We start from the raw sequence: 26,142 nt of genomic DNA, 5'->3' as shown, positions 1-26,142 counted from the left end.
TTGTTTTTCCTGGAAGTGTCCCTCTATATTTCTTTCTCTAGGGTCTGAAACCGGTCGGCGAGGGCGCGGAATGTTGTCGTCATTTTTCCCCCACCTCCCCGCCGCCGCCTGCCCTGCGAGCGCCCGGCCCGGCGGCGGCGGCGTCGCGCCCTCCTTGCGTCATCCGCTTGCGACCGTTGCCTGGGTTTCCTTTTCCCCAGCCGGAGAGGCGATGGCCGGCCGGACAGCTTGGTCCGCCTGGTTCTCCCTTCGGCTGCCGCTGAGGCCGGCGGTCCGGTGGAGCTCGGGGCTGCCCCCGGGCCAGGAGGAGGCGAAGGCGAAGGCGAAGGCGAAGGCGAAGGCGAAGGCGGCGGAGGAGGAGATCCCGGTCGTGCGGATCCCCTACGCGTGGCGGGTGCGGCGGGAGGAGGCGGCGGCCTCCCGGCAGGGCCGGAAGAAGGACAAGGCCTCGATCCCCGCCTCGGGGCGGCGGCTGCTGCTGCTGAGCCGGCGGCGGGAGCTGAGCCAGGCCGCGGGCCACACGGTGGGCCGCTGGGAGAAGCCGCCCTTGGCCTCGGCCGGCTGGAAGCACCGCCAGTCCCGCGGGGATTACTTCCAGCTGCTGAGGACCTGCAAGGCGCCTCCTCGCGAGGAAGCGCCCGGGGACGAGCCGGCCGCCTCCTTCCTCGACCTGGGCGTGGAGGCCCAGCTGTGCTCCGTCTTGCAGGAGGAGCTGGGCATCACCCGGCCCAGCCCGGTCCAGAAGCGGGTCATCCCTCCTCTGCTGGCCGGGGCCAACGCCCTCTGCGCCGGCGAGACGGGCAGCGGGAAGACCCTGGCCTACCTGCTGCCCCTGATCCAAAGGCTCCTGCGCTTCCGCAGCCTGCCCGGCGGCCTCTCCTCCTCCGTGGTGTCCCCCCATTCCTTGGTGGTGCTCCCTTCTCGGGAGCTGGCGGGGCAGGTGAAGAGTGTGGCCACCCGGCTGTGCGCTCCCTTGGGCCTGCAGGTGAGGGAGATTGGGGGCGGCCGGGGCTTGCACAGCGTCCGGCAGAAGATCCGCGCCGGCCCCACCGACCTCCTGGTGTCCACGCCGGGGATCCTGAACCACGCCTTGAAGAAGCGGGTGCTGACCTTGGAGAAAGTGCACTGCCTGGTGCTGGATGAAGTGGACACCTTGCTGGACCCCAGCTTTGTCGACTTGGTGGAATCTGTGCTTCAGCACGCCCCCCTGGCGGCCAGCGACAAGGAGGTGGTGGACGTCTGGGACCCCAAAACCCAGCTGGTGGCCGTGGGAGCCACCGTCCCGAAGGGGTTGCAGGAGATGCTGAGCAAGGCCGCTGATATCAGAAGCATCCGTGTCCTGAGCAGCTCTAATTTGCATCGTCTCCAGCCTCATGTAGAGCAGAAATTCATACGCGTCAAGGGCAGCGAGAAGGTGACCGAGCTGGTGCAGCTTATCAAGGATAGAAAACCCTCCTCTGGAGCAGTCCTGGTTTTCTGTAAGGACACCAGCACCGTCAACTGGCTCAGTTACATTTTGGATGACCATAAGATTAAACACCAACGCCTGCAAGGACACATGGAAGCAGCCACAAGAGCTAGCATTTTCAGAGCTTTCCAGAAAGGCACATTTGATGTTTTGGTGTGCACTGATATTGCTTCCCGGGGGCTGGACACGATCCACGTAGAGTTCGTGATCAACTACGATTTCCCACAAACGCTGCAGGATTATTTACACCGGGTGGGGCGAGTTGGCCGAATAGGCAGCAAGTTCCCTGGGACTGTCATCAGCTTTGTCACCCACAGGTGGGATGTGGATCTGGTCTGGAAAATCGAAACTGCGGCTCGCAAAAGGACTCCGTTGCCAGGGATGGAGCCCATTTTGAGAGTGCCTGTTTGAAGGACCTGAGTTTGAACCATGGGAAAGTAGACACGTTCATAGGTTTATTTTTCTTGAGGAGTGATATTTCCAAAAAAATAAAATTAAAAAAACAACCTTAGAATAAAGAAAATCACCACTTAAATGGTTGGTGGCATTGGTTTTGTCTGGTTTTCATTATTTTATTCATCTTTAGGATTGTGTGCTCTAAGAAACCACATTCTGTATATAAAAGGAGAGTACCGGTTACAGTCTTCTGATTCTTCTAGCTGAATGAGGTCAGTACAGAGATTTCAAAGACGGACTCGCATTGGGCCTTGTAGTGCAATGGTTAAACTGCAGTACTGCAGCCAAAACTCTGATCACAACCCCAGTCTAAACGCAGATAGCTGTCTTGTGGTTCACTCGACCTTCCTTCCCTTCTAAGGTCAGTAGATTGAGTACCCAGCTCCCTGGGGAGGGACAATGTGTAGCCTGCATGCATCATTAAATTTTAAGTCACCCAGAAAGTGCTTTAAGTGCTATGGGGGTGACATATAAGCAGCACACTTCGCTTTTTAAAAAAAGACCTGCTACAGTCTTGGCTTCCTACTATCCAAGCTAGGATAACACCACTATAATCTTAGAACTGCAGAGCTGGAAGCGACCCACCCCGGATCGTCAAGTCCAGCCACTGTGAAGGAGACCCAGTGGGGGATTGAACTCCCAACCTCTGGCTCCACAGCCAGAGACCTAAACCACTGAACTGGGCAAGTGGAGAACGCAAGGCCTTCTGATCATGTTACACATGTTTGAATTGTGCCTCATTGGCTACTGGTTTGTTTCAGGGCTCAGTTCAAAGTGCTTTGTTAAGTTTTAAACCCATAAAGGCTTAGGGTACACCTTTGAGAAAAATATGGAATACCTTAGGGTATTCCATATTTTCCTCAAAGATGCTTTGGCTGTCATCTTAAGACACTATTTTGTATTCCTGATCTTCATGGAGTTAGGTATCATTCCACAAGGTTTATCATTCCACAAGGTTTAGGGCAGCAGTGAGCAAAAGTGCAGTTCCGTAGTCCTGTGTTTTAAAATCTTAGAAGCCCCGTCTGAGGAGTGTGTGTGTGTGTGTGGGGGGGGTGAATGCAGTTTTGTAGTACTTTTAGAAAAGATAGCTGTGTTAGTCTGAACAAGCACATCAGGCAAATCCAAAGAAACAAGACAAAAATATGTGGCACCTCAAAGACTGAGTATTATACTGTATTTTAATATGAACTTTCATGAATGAGTTCACTTCATCAGATAGGGTTCCATGTTCTTAAAATGTCACACGTTGCTTGAAGCATCTCTAAAAATTTGTAAGTGTAGCTCTTTTAAAATCTGGTTGAGTATGTTATATATTGCTGGGAATTTTGCTTTCTCTGCATAGGTTGTGCGTAGAAATTATATGTCCTGCTTAGTCTGGCTAATGATGATTACTGATTATGCTAATAGGTTCACTAGCAGTACTGGAGATGCTACGGGCTAATGATCAGTCAGAGCTGAGCCACAAAACGTTTTAATGCAGCTTTTCCCAATATACAACATTGCTTGCCATTACAGATGAATTAGCATTATAATTTTTGTGGTTAGACAGCAGCGCCGTATAGCAATTAGATAAAGCCATTAGAGTTTAAAGCCAGCCAGTTCAGATTATATGCAAGTGTGCATTTTGGCACCAAGTGAGAGTATGTTTGGACAAGAACGCGGTTTGCTTGCCTGTGAACAAAGAAAAAGGCTTAGCGTTCCAAATGTACCTTCAAAGGAATGTTAAGAAAACTACATTAATGATAATCAGCTCAATAAAACATCACACTGCGCAAGAAATGCTGTTAAAAGAGTCACAATGCACCTGTGGAGTGTGTTGAAAAAAGGTGCCTTAGAATATTGCCGGATGAACAGTAGGAACATAGCTGTCCCAGAAACGATGGGGATGAATCTGGGCCAGCTTCTTTAAGATCAAGAGATGTAATGCGCAGAAAAACTTAAAACAGGCATTGAGAATGGACACCAAATGGTGTAAGTGCTACTGCCTGGCCTAAAATTGTGGACCATTATACTCTCTGCTATATACAGTATATAAAAAAAACAAGCAATGGAGATGTGGATCTATTGCATGTGGTGAGAATTTCTTGGTTCAGGCAGTACCTGCTAAATTACCAAAAGCTGAAGAAGCAGCTGAAATATACGGGGTGAGGTTACCTTGTAGATCTTGTTTTTTTCCATGACAATACCAGCGAGAATAAATTACACACTTAAGTCAACCTGCAGAATAAATTACACAAAATGATAAATTAAGCAAGCCATTGGTAACCCTCCCCCCCCGAATCCAGCTTGATCATTAACATACTTTAAAATGCAGCATTGATGAAACGCATATAGCCGGCTACCCTGATGCAAGAGAGGACCCCTTCTGCAAGCCGAGTCTTCTGATTCAGTGGCATCGATGGGAGGCTTCCAGTGGCGTGTAACTGTAGCAGCCATTTAAAGACTTCCTCTTTGCTTTTTCCCACTGCCTCACAAAATGCAGCAGATTCACACAGGCGTCTCTTTCCCTGAAAGGCACAAAACTCCACGCTCCATGGTAAACACAAAGTTATGTTTAAGCTCATAGCAATTTAGATCTCCCCCACCCTTGTTCAGTCTTTGAGGGATCTTAAAATGCTGTTTCTCAAAATCCACAACAGGACCAGCTATGCAAGACAGCCAAGAATGGCAAGAATGAGGTATGGATGAGTCCTATGACACCCGTCAACAGGATGAGTGCAATATCCGAAAGAAACATGTTTTTTTTCCCCATATTTCTGCGCCAGTTGTAACCCTCCAGCTTTCTGTTCTATTCTGCCAGCTCCTCCAACCCCAGTGCGTTGATTCCCCGGGTCCAATTCAGATATTCGTTGTTGAGTGCGTAGTAGAAAAGTTCTCCATGCGAATCCTGACGAGCTTTTTGGCAGGGGCCGGCTGCAGGAGGAACTTGCAGGTGAAAACTTGCCGGCAGGCTTTGCGGAAGTTCTCTGAGAGGAAAGCATAGATGATGGGGTTGATGCAGGAGTTCCCGTAAGCCAAGCAGTGAGAGATGATCCGAAAGGTGAAAGAGGCATTGTTCAAGGGGAAGCGCCCGAATTCTGCCCACATGGTGATGATGTGATGTGGGAGCCAGGAGATCAGAAACACAGCAACCACGAGTAACACAGTCTGTGCTGTCTGGAGAGAGTGGGGGTGGGTGGGTAGGAGAAAAGAAAATACACAGGCATTAAAATGGCATCTGTGTGAAGGGTAGCTTTGACGTCACATTGACATGCTACTGAATTTCAACTGTGAGTAACAACCATGTGGTTTCAAGTCGATTCTGATTTAACAAGGCTTTTCAGGGCTTTCTAGGTGGATCATTTCTTACTAAGAAGTGGTTCACTATACCTTTCTTCTGACTGTGCAGCTGGAATTACCGGGCGCTGGGTCTCCCTCACTGGAAGGACAGATCCTGAAGCTGAGGCTCTGATACTTTGGCCATCTCATGAGAATAGAAGACCCCCCTGGAAAGGACGCTGATGTTGGAAAAGTGTGAAGGCAAGAGGAGAAGGGGACGATAGAGGACAAGATGGTTGGACAGTGTCATTGAAGCCACCAACATGACTTTGACCCAACTCCGGGAGGCAGTGGAAGACAGGAGGGCCTGGCGTGCTCTGGTCCATGGGGTCACGAAGGGTTGGACATGACTTAACAAGTAAACAACAACAACAAGTGTCTCCCTCGCTTTGCTGTTGTTGCTTGTGCACCAGCTGCTCCCCTGTACTGCAGCAAGATCTTCCACCTGCCATAAGCACCCCTCTCCCACCCGCCCCCGACAGTTGTGCATCATGGGCTTACAAACTGGTAGCAGAGACGGTGGGAGGGAAGACATGAGTCATCAGGGGTGCACCATGAGCATCTAGCTCTAGGGCTCCAGCCAAACCCTGGAAGCCAACATGATCCCCTGCCCTGCTTTTGCTCTGCATTTTCTTGATACGACGCTGCACAACATGGAATCGTTGCTTTGTGGATTACAGCTCTGATCAGAGAGTCTGGGAGTGGCAGTCCATTAAAGTCATTTTTCCAAGGTATTTAAATGTATTCATGATTTGTTTGCTTTGTTGGGGCTTCTATGTGAGCAAAATGAGGGGAAAACATATTTTTCAGCCAGTGAGACCACTGGAAATGAAGTCGTACCCATTACAGTCTGAACAAGAGCTGATGACTCTAAATTTGTTTGGGGTGGGTGGGGAGGTGAATCCACTTTGGGTTTCAGCCTGAACTTTATGGGGGGCTCACCCGGGTTCTGAATCCAAGCCCTGAAATAGGTTCAGCACCCGGGATAGCTCCTCAGCAGTTCAGGTTAAAAGGAACGCCCAACCCGATACCCTTGGGATCACCAGCCTGAGCACGGACACCAGAACAGGGAAGGGATGCAAAAGCTGGCCTCGAAAATGGCAGGATCTGAACTTCCTCACTGTTTTGAAGGTCTGAGATTTGCCTTCCTTTGCCCGTTGGCATCCCTACTCAAAACCATCTGGGTGTTCTCTGCCCTGCCCTTTAAAACCTCTGCTCTTTTTCGCTTCTGGCTAATCGCTGTCCAGAAAGGTCTTAGTTTCATTTCCCACCCAGCCATCACTGCTAATTTGCACGCCCCACGCTGGCACTTCTCCTGCTAGAGCGCTACTGGAAAGGTGCGCTAATTACGTTGCTCTTGGTTACTCCACAAAGCCAAGTATTTCATCCTGAATACCTTCCCCCTTTTGGTACAACCCCCCCCCCCCCACTGTGTCAGGAGGAGCTGAACAGACATTTAACTACAACCCGAGGAGAGTGGTTTTGGTCATTACTGAAAAGAATTTCAATATCCGCTTAGGGGAGGGAGGGAAAGGGGGGAGGTAGAACAGACCCAATGAAGAAACAGTGCTTTCTGCAACAGAAGAAGCAATATGATACTCAAAGGCCAGCATGAACTGCATCCAAGGGTACTGAAGGAACTGTACATATTGCATTTATATGCCATATTTAGTGCATTTATATGACATATAAATCGATCAATCAGTCAATCAATCAATCAATCAATAACCTTGCTGAAGAACCCTCAGGACCTGGGTCAGCCCAAACCTTGTCCAGATTGAGCTGAGCCCTCCTCCAGAAATGATCCAGACAAAACTGCACCCTCCAAAATGATCTCTCAATGATAATATGGGATAAAACATGGAAATCAAAGAGTTACTTTCAACTTACTTCTAGGTCCAAAACCTAAGAGCCTCGCAACCCCCAACCCTTGGATTTAGGCTGTAGGCACCAGGCCAGAACTTGTCCAGAAGTTCCTTTCCTGGACTGTCACCCATGGCTGGGGGATTCTGGGAGTTGTAGTCCTAAAAAGAACTACTCCAAGCTCTGTTCCAGATGTGAAAGCCTTCTACTTATAGACACCCCCTGTTTCTCACTGCTCTTCTTTCTTTCCACAAGAATCCTTTAAAGAGGGGAAAGTGGAATAGCTTTTTTTGTTTAGTCGTTAAGTCGTTTCCGACTCTTCATGACCCCATGGACCAGAGCATGCCAGACCCTCTTGTATTCCACTGCCTCCCAGAGTTGGGTCAAATTCCTGTTGGTCGCTTCGATGACCCTGTCCAGCCATCTCATCCTCTGTCGTCCCCTTCTCCTCTTGCCTTCACACCTTCCCAACATCAGGGTCTTATCCAAAGAGTCTTCTCTTCTCATGAGATGGCCAAAGTATTGGAGCCTCAGCTTCAGGATCTGTCCTTCCAGGGAGCACTCAGGGTTGATTTCCTTTAGAATTGATAGGTTTGTTCTCCTTGCAGTCCAGGGGACTCTCAAGAGTCTCCTCCAGCACCACAATTCTAAAAGATCAATTCTTTGGCGGTCAGCCTTCTTTATAGTGGAACAGCTACCCAACAGCTTTTACGTGGTGGAATTCAGAGCACCCATCCTGGAATCATACTGTGTTAAAAAAAAATCGTGCAAAGAATCATGTCATGTTCCATAAATATCTTGGTTATATTTCTTTCCCTCTCCTGCTTTACTTTCCCTGCTGGCTCTTTCTGAATGGCAGCTGCATCCTTTAAATCCAACTGTGGAAATTTTTTTGCTCCGATTAGACTCCAAAGGGTAACTTTGAATGAAAAATGAGCCAGTTGTTTTGCGTCCAGCCATGATTTATTAACTGATACTTGGATGTAGTGAGTTGTCGCATACATGAAACCCTATAAATCTGATGGCAGGCATTCCTCCCAGGAATTAGATAAATATAGGAGGCCTTTCACTGGTCTTTGAGCCATGGAACACATTGGATGATTTCTAGTTGCCCCAGCATCCGATTTACGCACAAAGCCAGCAATTAAGGCAGCAGGATATGAGTGGCCTTGAAATAATAATAATAAAAGAAAAACGGTTAAAAGCAATGTAGATATATTGAATTTTTCCCAAAGAGTAACCATGGTGGCCTGTTAGACTAATAAGTAAAATTGTTTGAGAGTTGCTTGTTTCTATGGTTCTGACATTTCCAAAACACAGTGTAGGGTTGCTTGAGTCTCTCTCTGATCTCAGGGAGTCTGTCCTTGAACAAAAGACCTTCAAAAACAGATGTCAAATGGGAAACAGCAGAAACGTACCATACATCAGCACAGCCAGCTGTAACTCCCTTAGCTTGAACAGGGACAGAGGCTTTTTATCTCATCGTGCATGTTCAGTCGGTGATCCAGGCAGGTTTGCCTACAGTACTACCCAGCTCTTGTAGGATTCATGACAATTGTCCAGCCAATTTTCTTCCACATTTTCTGCTCTCCTCTGCTCTCTGTCACCCCTGGTTTCAGCTCCCTTTTCCAATCTGTAACTTGCAAGTATTTTTAATCTCTTTATTTATGCTTTACTTGACACCTATTTTTGAATGACTCGGAGTAAGCAACCTGGTAGCCACTAAATCTTTTTCCAAAAGGATTTATGGATGACAATCTTTGGGAAAACCACCTTGTAGTGTCTCCTTCTCCAGTCTATCACCATCCAGACATGGACTACAGTCCCCATTATCCTGGTTGTAGGTGATGGGAAGGGTAGTCCCACACATCTGGAGGATGCAGGGTTACAGATGCTGGCCATGATGTGGGACAAAAGCTGTGCTGCATACATCCCTCTCCTTTCGAACGCTGTCACCCAGATCTGCGTAATAGATGGCAAAGTCTGCCCTTAAATTATTATGTGGTCAGGTTTAATGGGACGAGAGCAGAAGCTGAAAAGCTAATGGCCAGAGGAAGACAAAGCAAGGTAGGAAATATTAACAGAGGCACCTGAAATGGAGAGTTGAATTGGGGTTCAATGCGTGTGAAGCCAATTATTTTAATTATGCCGTTCTTTTGGGTGGTGAAAGGCCAGCTGCCGCAGTAGAGGGTTCGGCGAGCTGTTTTGGTTTGAAGATGGCTGCCAGCCCAGGGATTCTGCGGTGGAAGAATTGTGCACCCGGGAGATCGGAAGGCAATGTCCTCCTGTCTGTCCTTCACCCGAGGGTGTTCTTGAGAGTTTCCCAGCGCCCCTTTGTCCGATGTGAGGGGAAAGATGCAAAACAGTTCCCTTCTCTGGCGCAGATGATAGCCTAGCGGTCTACCAACGTCACACAGATGAAAATGGAGCGATTCCCAGCTACCTTGGAGATCTTTGTTATTATGATGTTCGATATAGCTGTCTCAGATGTCTAACATCCTCCATTACATAGAGGCACAATGCTTAGAATATTTCCTTTTTTTTTTTTGCTACGGTTCTCAGAATCTATATATACAAGCTCTATATACGTAGGCTGTAGGTTCTTCCGTCCGGTTTTGCGAAAAACAAAACACCGGAGAGTACCTGATACTTTATTGCTCAGCTCCGGGCTCTGTCTCGTATCGAACGAAAACGTGGAACGTCAAACCTGAACTCTCCTGGCCCAAAATATTTTGCTGCCTGAGATAGAACAGGTCACAATGCCAAGTCTAGTTTGAAGAAGGAAAGGAGAACAGCAGACAAGCCTGTTTTGCATTTCGCTTTAAATTAGAATCTATGCTGGAATCTAGCAAGGTCTGTTGCTCTCTTCAAGCCAATTAGAAAATGATTAATTGTGCTTCATTGTTACTGATGTTACAGCACAACGGGCAAAATGCTGTTCCTGTGTGCATAGCATAAAGTTACATGAGTGTTAATATTCTGGGCATTGCACCCACAAATAATTGTGTGATGGAAATGCTTCATGGATAGCACTGCTGCCTCAATGCAACTATAGCTGTTGTGGGTGTCATGTTGAGTTGTGCTGCACAGTTACACAACAGAATTTTGCCCAGTGATTGAAATCCTGTTGGCATACCTACACTTATGGAAACGTGACGATGTCCCCAGTAGGAGATTATAGGACGGAGAGGAAATTAACTTGTCTGTAGGAAAATGTGATCCACCTGAAAGTCACCATGGGACCCTGTGCTACATTTATAGGTTCGGCAAATGAATTAACATATGCAAATACTGTGCCTCTTTGGCCTCGTTTTGTCATTTTGGCGATGCATTTCCTCCCCCCACCCCCCCTTTTGAACAATCTATAAGTTGCCACTGTTCCTGCAACGAAGCATGGAAGCCACCCCTTTGCAAAAGGACAAAAAGTCATTTGTCATTCCAAAGTGAAATATTAGCCCTGGCGCTCTGTAATCTGTCTGAATTATGGTCCTGGAAAGAGGAGTACAACGCAGGCATTGAAGCCTGCATCCAATTCCTCTCCTCTCCATTTTAATACAGTTAATCCCCTCAATTTTTCCTCGTTGAAAGCTGTTTAGATGTTCAACGCCAGACACTGGAAAGACCACAGTGACCGTGATACATGAAGCATCATGCCCCATCCTTTTGCTGAATGCAAAAATAAGCTATATGCACGTGGCAAAGGTCAGATTGTCCCCTATTCCTCCTGTTGTATCTCTTTCAGTGAAAAGAAGCCATAAAGTTTAGCCATTGGGCCATTTTAGAGGGTATCTACACTTCATACCTGTATCAGTTGGATACCACTTTTACTTCTGCGGCTTCATCCTGCAGAATCCTGGGATACTCTGATGGAATATTTAAGAATTCCCTGGTTTTATCCAGATTGAACCCTTGTTCTCATCAAAGTAGCTGGTTCTGCACCAGTTTTATCAATATTTTTCCCACCATCCACATGACGTAAGTCTCATCTTGCTTACTTTAGTGCTTCTCTTCATGATTGCCCATCCCATACAGTCTTTCCTACCCTGGTTTATTTTTAGGCTCAGTTTGTTCTGACAGGTGGAATTTAACACTACAGGAACTCCTGATGGGCATGAGAAGTTCATGTCCATAATCAGCACCTCCTGGTTGGAAGCTTTTGGCTATGGTTAATTAGCAGACAGACAAACAGACAGACAAAAATAGCTTCAGGAGGGAAGTGGGTTTCTAAAATATTTTAAAAGGATTTCATAAGGATTTCCTAAAGAAATCCTATAGATAAGTGGGTTTTTAAAAGGACAGTTTGAAGATGAAGGCCAAGGAAGTCCACTCTTTTGTGACCAAGCAGTAGAAAGTGAGAAGGAAATTTCCTCCCATATGAAAGAGTCCTCTTGTGGCAATTTCCTGCACACCAGCAATAGAGTTCTCTAGTGCAGAATTGTAAATACCCCCTCAAACTATAAATCCCAGGATTCTTTAGAATTGAACCATGGCAGTTAAATTGGTATTTAAGTTCTTTAGATATGCATAGAAAGTTGGTATTTACATTCCGATGATCATGCTAATAGCCACAGTTCACCTTTTAGCATGCATTTACATTTACACCTTTTTCACAACTTGAAGGAGCACTGCTACTAGATACAGCATCAGTATCTTGTTACTTGGAGCCCTCAGTTCCAAGAACCTTTTCAAGCCAGTTGAAGTCTGAAGGTTCTGTGAAATTCTATTTGCTGTATCTCTGTGCTGTCATGTACTTACAGGGCCTCAGCAAATAAGATTTCAGAGATTCTTCAACTCCAAACGGCTTCTCAAGCGCGGCTGCACAAGTCTGCATTAAGAGAATGCTCTCGGCAAGAATTTAGTGATCATGTCGCCATTTCACACTTGAATTGCAAAGAAAGTAGACCAACAGCTCAAACAATGAAGAGCTGTTTAGATGAAGATTTGACTGATGGCAGTGTGGAATGCTAGATTTCCGGAAACTTCTGAAGAAGCAAGAGTCCATGCTAGAAGATACTGTAACTTCAAAATATTGCTACTCTCAGTTATACATTGGTTCTACTAGAGACAGTCTGCTTTCCCAAAGCCCCAGACATCCCAGCATGCAAGGGTGGTAGGTGTGGATACTGGATTTTCATTTACCTTTCTTTTGGACCTCTCTGATTTTCTGGAAATATTCTTCACCTTTTTATGAAGGTGATATAACACCTGCGGAAACAAAGACAGGATGATGCTTGCTTTATTGTACAACTTTTTTTTTTACCAACCCATCCAACCAACCCAGATCCAGGCACATAAAAGAATTGGTCTATTTTATTTGCCTGGATGAGTAAATAATAGATCCTTGACTTTGCTGGAAAATGGGATGGTCCATGCACGGTGCTCCTTATCTTCCTCCTTTTCTTGGTGCAGCTGAAGAAAGTTCCTTTTTTGGGATTACATCCCAGAATCTTTGAGCCAGCGTAGTCAGCGGTTATGCTGGCTGGGGGACATCTGGAGTTACAGAGATCAGAAAAAAACACTAGAGTTTATGCTATTGTCTATAAGAGCTCTCAGTTGTCTGTTGAGTATGCCACATCGGTTGTGCATGGATATGCTTAACAGGCCAGTTCCAGTTTTGAAAGCTGGAGGGCCAAATACCCTTCAGTAAGATCTCCTTGTTGGGGTCACATGGCAGTTGTAACCACACTCAAAGGATAGCTAGTAGGGGGCTATCTCAATTTTCCATAATGCCCATAAGTGGCTGATGCAATGTCACCTCAGAAAAGACGGAGCAATTAAAGTCCACAAAGGCAGACCCAGCGGCCCACTGTAGAGATGAGAAATAAACAGTTGTACCTAGTTACTTATAATTAAATCCTTTTTGCAATCGCTGCTTGATATTATGGTCAGTCATTCTCTGGGTTCTGGAAAACTTTTCCAAGTAGCTGTTTACATAAAGAAAACAAAGGTATACATTAATTGCTTTCGCACAATTAACATCACATTGTTTGGCTCTCAATTCCCCCATTGCTGGGGAACTGCAGCAGGAGAGAACCCTCATTTTCTGCTTGGAAGCCTCCCTTCCCTATGGATGTTTGATTGGCCACCATTGCAAACTGGCCACTGGGCTCAGCGGGCTGTGGGTCTGAATCAGGCAAGTTCTTCCCATGTTTATATGAGTTAGGAAGGAACAAGGTGGGAACCGTAAGGTGTCTTGCCGGGGCGGGGGGGGAACGGTCTCTTGGAAGGAAAAAAAATAGTGGGTTGTTCTTTAAGCAATTAGAAAGGGGGAAACATGTTAGGAGGTTGGAACAGCAATGTTTCAAGCTGGCTTCTCTGGGCAATGGATTCCAAAGCAGCCACTCTGTCTCCATCTCTATAGATTAAAAATGAAACGTCATTGCTTAATTATATTTACAAGCATCTCTAATCATATGTCAGTCTGTGTAGGGTTCCAGTCCAGGCTGACTAAAGAACTGCACCTCCCCAGATGAGCTTTCTGAGTTCTTGAGATCTTCATGAGAAGTCCTCCCTCTACTTTTATGGTGGCAACACAAAACAGGGCCTTCTCAGTGGCTGCTCCCAGGTTGTGGAACGGCTTCCCTCCATTCTAAGGAGAGAGTACTCAGATGTGGTTGACCCCTTCCCTTCTTCTGGGACTGTGGCGCTTTTGCCCAAGGCCACCCAGGCTGGCTCCACCCTAAGGAAGCCCTGTGGGAAATCAGCCACGGGCTCTGCGGCCAGATACCTAACCCACTGAGCTATCCAGCCAGCTAGTTCCTGTCTAATAAAAGACGATTCCTTCCATCTTTATTTATTTTAGTAGTAGTAGTATTTTAATTTGCCATTGCTCAGAGGGAGTGTTGTTAACAGAAGAGGAAGCTGGAAGATTTTCTCCCCTTTTAAGATGCAAAACAACACCCGCTGTCTACTTTGAGGTGATCCTTTGTATGTTAAAGGTTGATCTGAATCTCTTTCAGGTTCAAAATACTCATGGTGGGTCTGTTTTACACACACACACACACACACAGAGAGAGAGAGAGAGAGATTTTAAAGAAAGCCATTAGAAAGGGGGAAAATAATGCTCCAGCCAAACTTAGATTAACCTTTAGAAAACACTCCTGTAACCCATCAGCGAATGCACTTAACCATTAGAGGTAGTATATGGAGAGTACTTAAGCCAATTAATTAAAAGAAATCAGACTCTTAAATGTAGCTTTTATGTCTCCCTCTGGCATGCTCACCCAAAACAGTGCGGGAGAGGAAAGCCGACCCAATCTGCAAGCCGTCATGCTCTAGAACAGAGCTCAGGAAAGCCACTTCCATGAACTACACCTCCCCAGTTCCACAGGGGCTGGGGGATTCTGGGATTTGTGGTTGGACAAAGTTCACAACTCTAGATTTTGTAACAGGATTGTGACTCAGCTGGGATCAAACGCGTTTTCTTCCCATGCCTCACACCTTCCTCACAGTGAGCTGGGATGGAGGGTGGAGTGAGTGGCCAAGGCATACATACATAACATTTGTTTACTGTATTTCTATCTAATCTTTCCCTCCTTGGTTTCTCTTTGAAGATGCTCTCCAGGGTGCTGAACCTATCTGAAAGCGAAGGTTTGCACCTTGGAAGCATTCTGCAAAGTTTGGACTAAAATTCAGAGCTCATTCACAGCCTCATCCATTCTCCTCTGGCTACAGCTTTCCCTTTCTCTCTCCTTTCCCCCTTCTTCCTTGACTTTCCTGTCATTGTCGAGACCTGCAAGGTAGCTGCCAGTACACTATGAAAATCTCACCAACCCCGGTTTGGAGTCATAATTGCATGAGCAGGTCAAGAAGACCTGCAGCCATTCTAGGAAACATTTCTTAACTAAAAAAAGAAGGTTGTTTGCACATGGGATTTGGAGACTATACTTCTGTAAAACAGAATTTGTCTTTTTTTTTTTTTTTTTTTTTGTAGCCCCATCACGCTCTTGGCTCATATTCAACTTGCAATTCCAAGATCTTTCATGCTTGTAGTACTGCTGAGCTAAGTATCCCCCGTCCTGCAACTGTGTGTTTGGCTTCTTTTTCCTAGGTGCGGTGCTTTGCACTTATCCCTGTTGAATTTCATTCTGTTGTGATAATGTAGCTGTTTTTCTTGGCTCATTGGAATGGAAGCAATTTAGCGTCTCCAGCTAACTCTGGAATAAGAACATGTAAATTTACTCTGTGAGGTTTCCGATCAGAATTGCCCGCGGGAATGACTGAGGCACAGAGGAATAGACTCAATTCAGTAGTTATATGAACTAATTAAAATGTTTCTACCCAACATGCAGCCTGGCAGCATGAGCCACCAAACTCCGTGGGGACTGCTTTGGAGCAGATTGGTCCAGGATTGGGTGGGTCTGTGTGATGTCACAGAGGTGGGGCAGGCCATTGAGTGCAAAGTGACGATAACACATCCACGGGACACCTGCCAGTTAGCAGAGGGGCTAGTGCTCGGCTAGTGAGTCCTGTGGGACTCAGCATAGGGTCTTATGAGTGGGAATGGATGGGGACGGGTCGCCAGCTTTTAAAGTCAACTCACAAACAAAAATCGAATGGTCTCCTCTTTGAGTGCTCCTTTTTGTATACGAAGCTCCCAGGAGAACTCAGATCATTTGGGACGAGCTTTGCTCCAAAGTCAATTAAAACAAAATGGCTTTTTAAAATTATTATTATTATTTACCAAAAATAAAGATGACAGCTGTGTTGTTCATTTTGACCCTCTCTAATGTCTCAAAAAAAAAAAAGCCACAAAATTAAAGCCTGCTTCTTGAGAGGAAAGTGACAACAAACCTAGACAGCATCTTAAAAAGCAGAGACATCACCTTGCCAACAAAGGTCCGCATAGTGAAAGCTATGGTTTTTTCTGTAGTGACGTATGGAATTGAAAGCTGGACCATAAAGAAAGCTTGCCTTGCCAAAGAATTGATGCCTTTGAATGGTGGTGCTGGAGGAGGCTCTTGAGAGTCCCCCGGACTGCAAGGAGAACAAACCTATCCGTTCTGAAGGAAGTCAACCCTGAGTGCTCACTGGATGGACAGATCCTGAAGATGAGGCTCCAATACTTTGGCCATCTCATGAGAAGAGAAGACTTCCTGGAAAAGACCCTGATGCTGGGAAAGTGTGAAGGCAGGAGTAGAAGGAGATGACAGAGGACGAGATGGTTGGACGGTGTCATCAAAGCAACCAACATGAATTTGACCCAACTCTGGGAGGCAGTGGAAGACAGGAGGGCCTGGCGTGCTCTGTTCCATGGGGTCATGAAGAGTCGAACATGACTTAATGACTAAACAACAACAACAACAACGTCTCACGAGACATACAAGGGGCAGGGTGGTGTAGATTTCCAAGCACTCTACTCTTACAGAAAAACAGAGCTCTCCATTTAAATCTATTGTGCCTTCCTTGCCAAAGGCTTTAATATACTCTGCAAACACACGTTTTGGCCTTGGTTAATTCCACTTCAGGTGTATATCTGACGTGTTCCTGTGCTAATTGGCAGCAGGATATTTGTGTTATCGTCAGCAATGCCTCGTAAACAGTCACTGAACTTGCTACCTGTACCTTTCAACTTTAATGTAATTGCCGCAGTCTGTACATTTAAAAAAAACCCAACAACCTCATTTCCCTCTGCCCACACTGCTTCTATTTTTATTCCTCTTCACCCTATGTGTATGTATACTAGATATGACTTCATGCATGTCATAAAGTACACTCTAATAAAGGAAAGCTTACAGGCTTGCCCGATCAACATCCCCACCACTCTTTCAGAGCTCAGGGTCAAAATCTGAAGCCATAGGACGGTCCCACACACCCAGCCAGAACAGGATGAGTTTGGTGAGGAACAGACTCCAGTTGTAAATACCGAAACAGGGCCACGGAGAAATGTGAAGGCAGTATCAGCATACAAGGGGGAAAAAAACCCAGATTTGCACAAGTATAATTAAAAAAAAAACATACACACAATAGCAAGAAAATTCCTATTACAGTAGAAGGTGAGGATTTCTTTTAGTATATTTAGGTAAAGGTAAAGGTTCCCCTTGACAATTTTTTTGTCCAGTCGTGTCCGACTCTAGGGGGCGGCGCTCATCCCGCTCTTCAAGCCATAGAGCCAGCGTTTTGTCCGAAGACAATCTTTCCGTGGTCACATGGCCAGTGTGATTTTAGACACGGAACGCTGTTTACCTTCCCACCGAGATGGTACCTATTTATCTACTCGCATTTGCATGCTTTCGAACCGCTAGGTTGGCGGGAGCTGGGACAAGCAACGGGCGCTCACTCCGTCGCGTGGATTCGATCTTACGACTGCTTGGTCTTCTGACCCTGCAGCACAGGCTTCTGCGGTTTAGCCCACAGCGCCACCACGTCCCCCTAGTATATTTGGCCAGTCTTATTTCTCGAGTTTACAATGCAAGAACATCCAATGAATCTAAATGGTAGAAGATTCAGGATATATGAAAGCAATGGCTTCTTGTAATCAATCAGTTCCTTTTATATGTTACGAAATGGGAGAATTCCTTGACCAGGTGAATTGCTACTTGCTTGATATGCTGCGTAGGGGTTAAGCACAGATGGGTAACTTTTAAGCCACTACTGCTCTTCTGCCTTCAGTTCTTTATCTTTAAACGCTAATCTGTATCTTTTAACATTTTTCTATGTCTATTTATTTATGCATTCGTTGCATTTCTACCCACACAGGTGTGCAACTCCCATTTTGGAGGTACTGTGAATCCGTTCCGGGTTTTGCTCTGCCCTTTCCAAGACTTGCCCATAGTTCTGATTCTGTTCTGGAGACAGGGACCAGCACCGTTGATAGCTCCTGTAAGGTGCTGACAAAAACCTGGAGTGGATTCATAGCACCTCTGAAATGGAAGACTTCCAGCCTCTGCTGTTTATGTCCTGTCTTTCCTCCAATGAATGTTTAGGCAGCATACATAGCTCTCTTTCCCCAGTGAACTCACAGCAACCCTGTGAGATGGATCATGTTGTGAAAAAGTCCCCCAGAGAGTTTCATGGACCAGTGGGATTTGAACCCAGGCCTCCTACCATCCTGTCCAGCATTCTGAGCATCCCACATTTCATTGACTCACAATACTGATTAAACTAGCCTCTGCCAGGATAGCCTTAAAAGCAAAAGATTTTTTTTTCCTAAGAGAAGACTGTTCAGATTATTGTTCATTGTAAATTAAGACACATGGTTATTCCGCACATGGCATATTCACTCTCTTATATATACAAGCTGCACACAGACAAATGTAAACAGGATTTACAGGCTACTAAAGCCTTGTGGATGTCAGTTGATTTTAATCTTGTATGGTTTACTTATTTTTGTATTAGACCTCTCATATCCCCTAGGGTTTTATGCACATATGCAGTGCTGTAACAACGCTAGAGATTGCAGGATCAGAGCCCTGGGACTTTCTGATCAACAGCAGCTAGGACAGCCCCACATCACACTCAGACTTCCCTGTTCCCTCTGAGCCCAGCTGTGATCTTCACAGTCTGGATTTGCTGGAAAAGAGTACCATATTTTTCTGTGTATAAGACGCCCCTGTGTATAAAACGATCCCACTTTTCTAATCCAAAATTGAGAAATCTAAGTGGGGCTTAGCAAGTGTAGGGGGAAAGGGATCAAAGCACTGCAGGATCGCTTTGATCCCTGCTTTCCCTCCACTCTTTTTTGCTCTCTCCTCAGCTTACTTCCATGTATAAGACGACCCTCAATTTTTAGTCTAAAGATTTTAGACAAAAATATAGTCTTATACACAGAAAAAAATACGGTATATGTTTCTCACGCTATCTCTGCCGCTCAAAGTACCGTTTAAACTGTTGGAAGGTTGTCTGGCGGCGAATGAGCAAGCAAGAGCCATGAGCCATTTACAAATAACCTGCTTGTCATTTGTTGATATGGGCTGATCCATCTGCCTGTGATTTTTTGGATATGTCTTGCCGACGTGAGGTCACAAGGGGGGCTGTTAGGATGAGCACCAGCCCAAATTTCTCTTAACTCCACTGTATTCACATAGAGGGATATTTTCAGAATTGAGCCATTCTGCTCACCCCTCTCGTAGAGCAGTGGTTCCCAGCCTTGGGTCCCCCCGAGGTTCTTGGACTACAACTCCCAGAAATCCTGGCCAGCACAGCTAGTGGTGAAGGCTTGTGGGTATTGTAGTCCAAGAGCATCTGGGGTTTCAAGGATGGGAAACACAGTCCTAGAGGATTGGGAAGGAGGAGGATAACACTTGCCAGATGAAGCTCAAAAGGGTGTAGAAGAGAACGGGAGCCAAGGCCGTCCATGGTCAGCAGAGTTTAGAGAAGGTCTTCCTGAACCCTGGAATCTGATCCTGGCCAGGCCACCTGTAGGATGCTGGGGCTTGCGGTCCTGAAGAGCACCGTCTCCAAACACTTTGTGAGACGAAAGATCAAAGAGCAGCGCTGGACCAGGCAGGTCAGAGGTCATGTCTTGAAAGAAAGAACGGAAGAATAAGCCTGCTACATCTCAGAACCAGGCTGTCCGCTGGTTCATCCTCCCACTTCATCGCCAGATTGCTCAACAGTGCAGGGAGGGGCACAAGGCTTGGCCGGGCTGCGTCCGCCATTGGCGTAGTGGGAACGACGATGGACCAAGCACTCTGTCCCCTAACAGGAGAAGATGGGTGCAAGGATTTAAAGGCCAGAGAAGAAAGCATGAAAAGCACAGCTTGAAGCATCTCTGGCCCAGCAGATGCTGCTGGACTACAATGACTATCAATGCAAGCCAGCATAGCTCATGCTAGGGGATGCTGGGATTTGCAATCCAATGGCATCTGTAGGTTTCTATCTTCCCCAGTTCTGATCTAAGGAAAAATAGGGCCAGAATCCTCTTCTGAAGCTCTCTTTGTTTTTAGGGCTTATTTTTAATGTCATTTTTACATACATGTGGGTCATTGCACTTACGAGAGACGAGCAAAAGGTGTATCGACATAAAAGTGCTAGCTTTCACTTCTTATTAACAATTAACCTTGATTAACAGACAAAGCAAAAAACAAGGGGAAAATGGGGGGAAAGCTGAACCAAGTAGGTGGCTCAAAGCAGCCTGGAAAAGTCTTCCAAATTTCATCAAACAGCAATACTTTCTTACTCTTAATAAACAGCATTATCTCCAGACTACTCCACGATGACATCAATCAAAGATCTAATATTGAAATGTCAGTTTTCATGGCTTCAAGATTGCTATTTTCTTTCAGGAGTTTATTACCACTCAGAAATGTACCATTGAATCAATCACATTTGAATATCTTCTTGATCCTGAAAAGAAAAAAAGGATTATCTGTCTCTTTCTTTTATGTTTCGGCGTAGAGGATGGGCTCCTTGTTTCTCAGGGTGGGTGTATCCATGGAGAAACCGTTGTCAAGAATGTCTACCCAGAGGGGGGGGGGAATCCAGGAAAATTAGATGAGGCAGCTCATCTCTACTCAGAAAGAAGTATTAATGCTCAGACAAAGCTGGGCATTTTCAACAGCAGCAGAAACAAAATATGTGTTTGAGGAAGTGGATTTTCTCGACAATAACATACTCTTTAATAAATCTTTTTGTCCCAATGATGCCACAATATCTTAGGTATTTTTTCCAGTACTGTTGAGTCCCAAATTCTTCCGAGCTTTGTTTTCAGCCTGGATGTCCCACAGCAAATGCTACCTGTGTCAACCATCCTAGAATCTGGTTGGTTGCAAAGGTAAACTGAGCAACCGCTTGCTAATGGCATGAATTATGGGCTTCCTGTTCAGCTTAGAGGCAGGGTATAGTTCCAGGGCTCCAGTACACACACGGCCAGTTCCCTGAATGAAACTGGCTCATTTGCTTGTTTCATTGAATCTGGGGTTGCTAGAAGATTGGAGCCACCCTTACTGCCTCAGAGGGCTAAATATATCACTATACAGTATATTATTGCTGCACAGGAGCACACCAATAATCTTGCGCTGGCAGAGCCACTCAACATTTTATAATGCAATTCTAAAAATGGGGGGCATCCCAAACAAAAAAAATTGTAACTTTTAAACTGGACTTCAGATCAGCACCAAATTTGGAATGTCCATAGCGGACAATCTGCTCTTGCTGTGTGCCAAATTTATCTAAGTTTGTATGAAGGGTTTTTGAGTTATAATTTTTAAACTGTAAAGTTGTTTTACCCTCTTACAGAAATAGGTGACCCTATACGTCTCTAGATTTAAAACAGAGCACTTAAACTGAAGATGTCAATCTTGCCTATCTTGAAACAGAATGGTTGGCACATTTTTGTTTATTTGAAAACCCAGGCTTTGGGGGCTGGGGGGCATTTCAAAAGGGGGCATTTCAAAAAGGGATAAACAGCTACCTTGTTGTAATACCAAGCATGTGTGATACAGGCTAGCCAACAGAAGCTATATGAAATGAAACATTTTATACATTCATAGGTTGGGGATGGAGATATTTAGAGAGAAAGGTCACACAAAAAAGAGACTGAAAAGAAGTAAAAACAAAACAGGAGTGCTTTGTAAAAAGTAATGGAGTAACAGTCCCCCAGAAATGTGGATATTTTGCCATGTATCTTCAGTAAGCATCCTCCTCAGGATTTCTGAGACCAGTCTCCTGACATAGATTCTCAAAGAGGGGATCAGCTCCATGTCTGGAGCATTATGAACTTTTGACTCTGTCAACCAATATGTAATTAGCAGCCTCTTCGCTAACTCCTTAACACTTTCCTGGCCACACAAGCTTATCAGAATCACTCTTGCAAGAGGAGTTTATTTCTGGTTATAAAAATGAAGATACAAAAAGAAAAGTTAAAAATTATAAAAACTACAGATATTGAAAATATAGTTAAAATATATATTCAAAAAAGAATACAGAACAAATATTCAGAAGCTGACTTGTTTAAAGCTGTGAAATTTCTGTTTTGTTTTTTTTTTGCTTTGTGGCTGGGGATGGTCTCTCTTGACGTTAGCAGAGCTTTGGGGCGTATATTCTGTCATAGTCTCCTGCCAAAGATTCCATTCCACCCATCTTGTCACTATACCATTGATTTGTGGCATTTTGAATCGTGGCTACAGGAGTACTATATCCCAAATTCATAACCCAGAAGTTTGTTTGTTTGAAGACATGAATTATTTACTGAATGGGGAGGTTAAGGCATTCTGCACATGCTCAGAGCCACTGCCTTCTCCACAACCAGCCTGCTTATTTCAGAGCTGACCCATTACTCAGGTAGTCGTGCGGGACCAAGTTGTTTGATTTTCTATGATTACACCCCAAGAACAATTCTGGCACACTATTCACAACCTCCTGCCTCCACCTCCATTCACGAGAAGCAAACATTGGTTTTTTTAAACTGCAGGTACCAGAAATCTCATATATTTTTGACCTACAAATCCTGCAGTCCCAGCAGAGGCATTGACTGTGGATTTCTGGGAGTTGCAGATTAAAACAAACAAACATTTCACACCACTGCTCTCTCCCCTCTTGGGCTATCATCACCCACCTTGGTGTAGCAGCAAGAGATGAGCACTAGAGGCAGCAGGTAACCCACCACCAGGATGGTCGCCTTGTAGATCTGCTTGGCAGCTGGGTTGTCTGCCCAGTATTCCCAGCAGAAGGAGCTGTTGGGTGCCTGGTGGTGGCCACTCATGAGAGCTTGATGCTGCGCCACTGGGATGGCAAAAAGTAGAGACAAGACCCAGATGAGACCCACGCCAAGGGTGGCGTTCCGCTTGCTGCGGATGCAGAGGGACCGCTTGGCGTGCACCACGGCAATGTACCGGTCTACCGACATGGCCACTAAGGTGAAGATGCTGACCAGCATGGTGGCCATGGCGAGGTAGTGTACCGACTTGCAGAAGAAGGCACCAAAAATCCATTCTGGCAGGGAATAGATGGTAGCCTGGAAGGGGACGCAGAAGAGCAGGAAGGAGAAATCAGCGATGCTCAAGTTGAGGATGAAGATGTTGGTGGCACTGCGTGATGGCCGTCTTCCTGGCCGGAGACGGCCCAGCACCACCAGCACCAGTGTGTTCCCAACCATGCCCAACAAGAAGATCACCCCAAACACCACCGGCACAATCACTGTCTCAGGACCACCTCCAGACATGCTCGGCCAGCAAGATGAAGCGTTCACCTGCTTGAACTCAGCATCGTGGGCGTTGCAAGCGGTGCCGTTGGTCACAACTTCCTCCATGGAGCCAGTTTCCTTCATGGCTCCACCGATCAAGAGGACAGTCCTCCCTCTCCTTGGTCTCAGCAGCAAAACAAGGGATCCATGGATTCAGTGTGGGCTGTTGAGTTCTTGGACGTAGCACCAAAGACTTTTCCGGGATGAAGGCTTCCTGGATGCCTCCCCTTCAGATGTGTTCTCCACCGCTGTGCTCAGCATAGGATTTCCCCCAACATCCAGGTTAGCTGTATGGGAAGCTTCAAGATCGGAGCTTTCAAATGCCTCTGAAATCCAAAGGTCAACAGCAGCAGCAGGAGAGAGAAATAATCAAATCATAGAGAGGCTGCTGGTGCGTTGAGCTTCTCTTAGAGCTGCTGCTGCTGCCGAATAAGCTTTAGAGTCAGGCTGAGTATGGGGCAGACAACCCAAGCTGCTTCCAGCTCCTCCTCTCTTTTGATAGGCAGAGGGAGGGGAAAAGGATCTCAGCTACATGGAGAGAGTCACTAAGAGTACTCTAAGAGTACCTGGGATACTCTTGACTCCCCATTTGGCAAATCTGCAGTGTGGGTGCAAGACCCACCTCAATGCACATGCTTTTCTGATAGTTCTGCTCTACTCTCTGTGCTGCTTCACAAAACAGGCATGTGCAACAGGCTAATATTAATTAGCATGTGACTTTTCAAGCATGCTGTCATGAAACGCAATGCAAAAGAGCAAGGCAGGACCTCCGTGTATGCAGGATGAGAGAAAGGGTAAAACAACACCCAAGCCATCCACTTTGTGGAGACCAACACCGCAGGCAATGGCTAAAACTGAGGGAAGGTTTTCTCCACACTTCCCAAGCTCTAAATATTAAACCAGAAGAGGTTAGGCTAGAACCATAGAGATCGAAAAACAACACACGTGGCGGGAGGGATGAATGGCGAAGAGTGTCTCCCATCAAGACAAAATTCTGGCAGGACCCTCTGGAAGTCAATAAAGGGACTTCAAAGCAAAGGAGGAAGATCAAAGAACAATCAAGTCAAATGGGACTCCTTGGATACAGGACCAATTTTATGTGACTGTGGAAAAATTGAATCGGTGCAGCACTGATGTGCACGCCATTTATGCCCCGCCATGGGAACAAAAGAAGATCTAGCCAGTGGCCAAGATGACGGTAGTAAAGCAGCCTGCTTCTGGACAAAATCAGTCTAGTTATTTTAACATTTTATTCTGTTTTTAATTTGACCTATAGTTTATGTGTGTCCATAATTTTAAATTGCGCAACACTCTGCAATGGATTAAAAAAAATAGGAAAGAAAGATGATGATGTTATTTTTCCTGCTGCAGCTGCTACACTGGTTTGTCTTCATATTTCAGATCATTTTGGATCTTGCTGTTTCATCATCCTTGTCTTAGGATGGAAGGGACTCCATGGGTCATCAAGACCATCCCCTGTCAAAGAGACCTGGTGGGGGAATCAAACTCCCAACCTCTGGCACTGCAGGTTACCTGGCAGTTCTTTTTGTAAAATACAGAAAAACATATTGCTCTTTTACAGAAAACTCCCAAAGCACACTGTTTTTCGTAGCACTCAAGCCTCTCCCAAAGAATATTGTGTTTTGCATCAAACAAGCTGGCTAAAATTGCTTCTATGCTTCAAGCACATTTCATACAGAGGGTTACAGAACAACTTTGGCTCTTTGAGAGGCTGTTTAACTTAAAAACATGGGTCTTCCATTTCTGAGAAGCATCAGCTTCTCTGCCTGGCTTTAATAGGGCACTCTGCAGAGGTCCCCTTCACCAGATTTCTGAGAAGTACTTTAAAAATCACGCTTGGCGTTCTGCAGTGCTTCAGGGAAAGAGGTACTCTGGCAATGTGATAAGGGTTAATTGCACCCCTCAGCTTAGAGAACCGTCCGTGACAAACTCTGGAATGGAATATTAGTTGGATGAGTGTCACCAGCGTGGAATTTATGCTATAGATCAGTGGTTCCCAACCTTGGGTCCCCAGATGTTCTTGGACTACAACTCCCAGAAGCCTTCACCATCATCTCTGTTGGCCAGGATTTCTGAGAATTATAGTCCAAGAACATCTGGCGACCCTAGGTTGGGTACCATTGCTGTAGACGGACACCAGCAGTTGGTGGTGAAAACACAACAGTCTCCCATTATTTCTGACCATTCAATCTTCATCATGCCCTCAACCTTTCCCCCACCCTCATGGACACACTCCTATCAGCTTTTGGGCCCTCCTGGTCATTGCATAAAGTCACTGAAATGGACTTTTCTTTGGAAAAAAAAAACCAACACAAAGTGTTTGGACCCAGGTTGAGGAATCTGGGGACTCCATGGGTTGAAGGGGACTTCCTTTTAGCAGCTTCTCCATGCTCCTGAAAATGCTGTACAGAGGGTTGGGGACCCTGAGAAAATCGAGAGGGGCCTGAAGTGTATGGGTGGGGACAGAGAGGGTACCCCCAAAACTGAAGAGAGGAGCTTTTTGCAAGTCTGGTGTCTCTCCACCTGACCTCCTGGAAGTTTGGGCTTCTTTAGAGGCTGTCATTTTGTCACTCAGAGAAGCAGAAGTTGCTTTGCTGAAGCAATGAAATCTGGAAACTAATGGATAGTAACATTATCAGCTGGCTAGAATCCTACTGATTATTTACACCAGTGTGCATGCAATAGTGTAAACTGCAACACTGAGTTGCTGCCAATTAATGAATCTACATTTCTGTTGTGTTCTGTATTTACAACCCGGTCATCCAGGTCTGAAATGTACAAATATTTCTGCCTTACTGTTCTCTGATTCACGGGTAAATCCAGAGGTTTAAATTTGGCAACTCCTGAGAGGGCAAAGCTAATTAATTTCTCGCCACAGCAGTTACGTGCTCAA

At 45.8% G+C, this 26,142-nt stretch overlaps 2 protein-coding genes across 2 annotated transcripts; one reads left to right on the top strand and one right to left on the bottom strand.

Moving 5' to 3' along the window:
* The first annotated feature begins 148 nt into the window (after positions 1-148).
* On the top strand, positions 149-2,003 carry DDX28 (DEAD-box helicase 28). Its single transcript, XM_072980964.2, has one exon. It carries the CDS (start codon positions 212-214, stop codon positions 1,877-1,879), a length of 1,668 nt encoding a protein of 555 aa, XP_072837065.2. The 5' UTR covers positions 149-211; the 3' UTR covers positions 1,880-2,003.
* Positions 2,004-3,385: 1,382 nt separating this feature from the next.
* LOC110085486 (galanin receptor type 1) lies at positions 3,386-23,391 on the bottom strand. Its single transcript, XM_020805705.3, has 3 exons — positions 22,602-23,391; positions 12,245-12,310; positions 3,386-5,080 (listed from the first exon to the last, which is right to left on the bottom strand). The coding sequence occupies exons 1-3, from the start codon at positions 23,310-23,312 to the stop codon at positions 4,763-4,765; spliced, it is 1,095 nt and encodes a 364-aa protein (XP_020661364.3). The 5' UTR covers positions 23,313-23,391; the 3' UTR covers positions 3,386-4,762.
* Positions 23,392-26,142: the final 2,751 nt, after the last annotated feature.

Source organism: Pogona vitticeps, chromosome 10 (genome assembly GCF_051106095.1).
Source record: "Pogona vitticeps strain Pit_001003342236 chromosome 10, PviZW2.1, whole genome shotgun sequence".
NCBI classification, from domain to species: Eukaryota; Metazoa; Chordata; class Lepidosauria; order Squamata; family Agamidae; genus Pogona; species Pogona vitticeps.
Note: the sequence above shows the minus strand (reverse complement) of the source record. Positions and strands in the feature narration are given on the sequence as shown.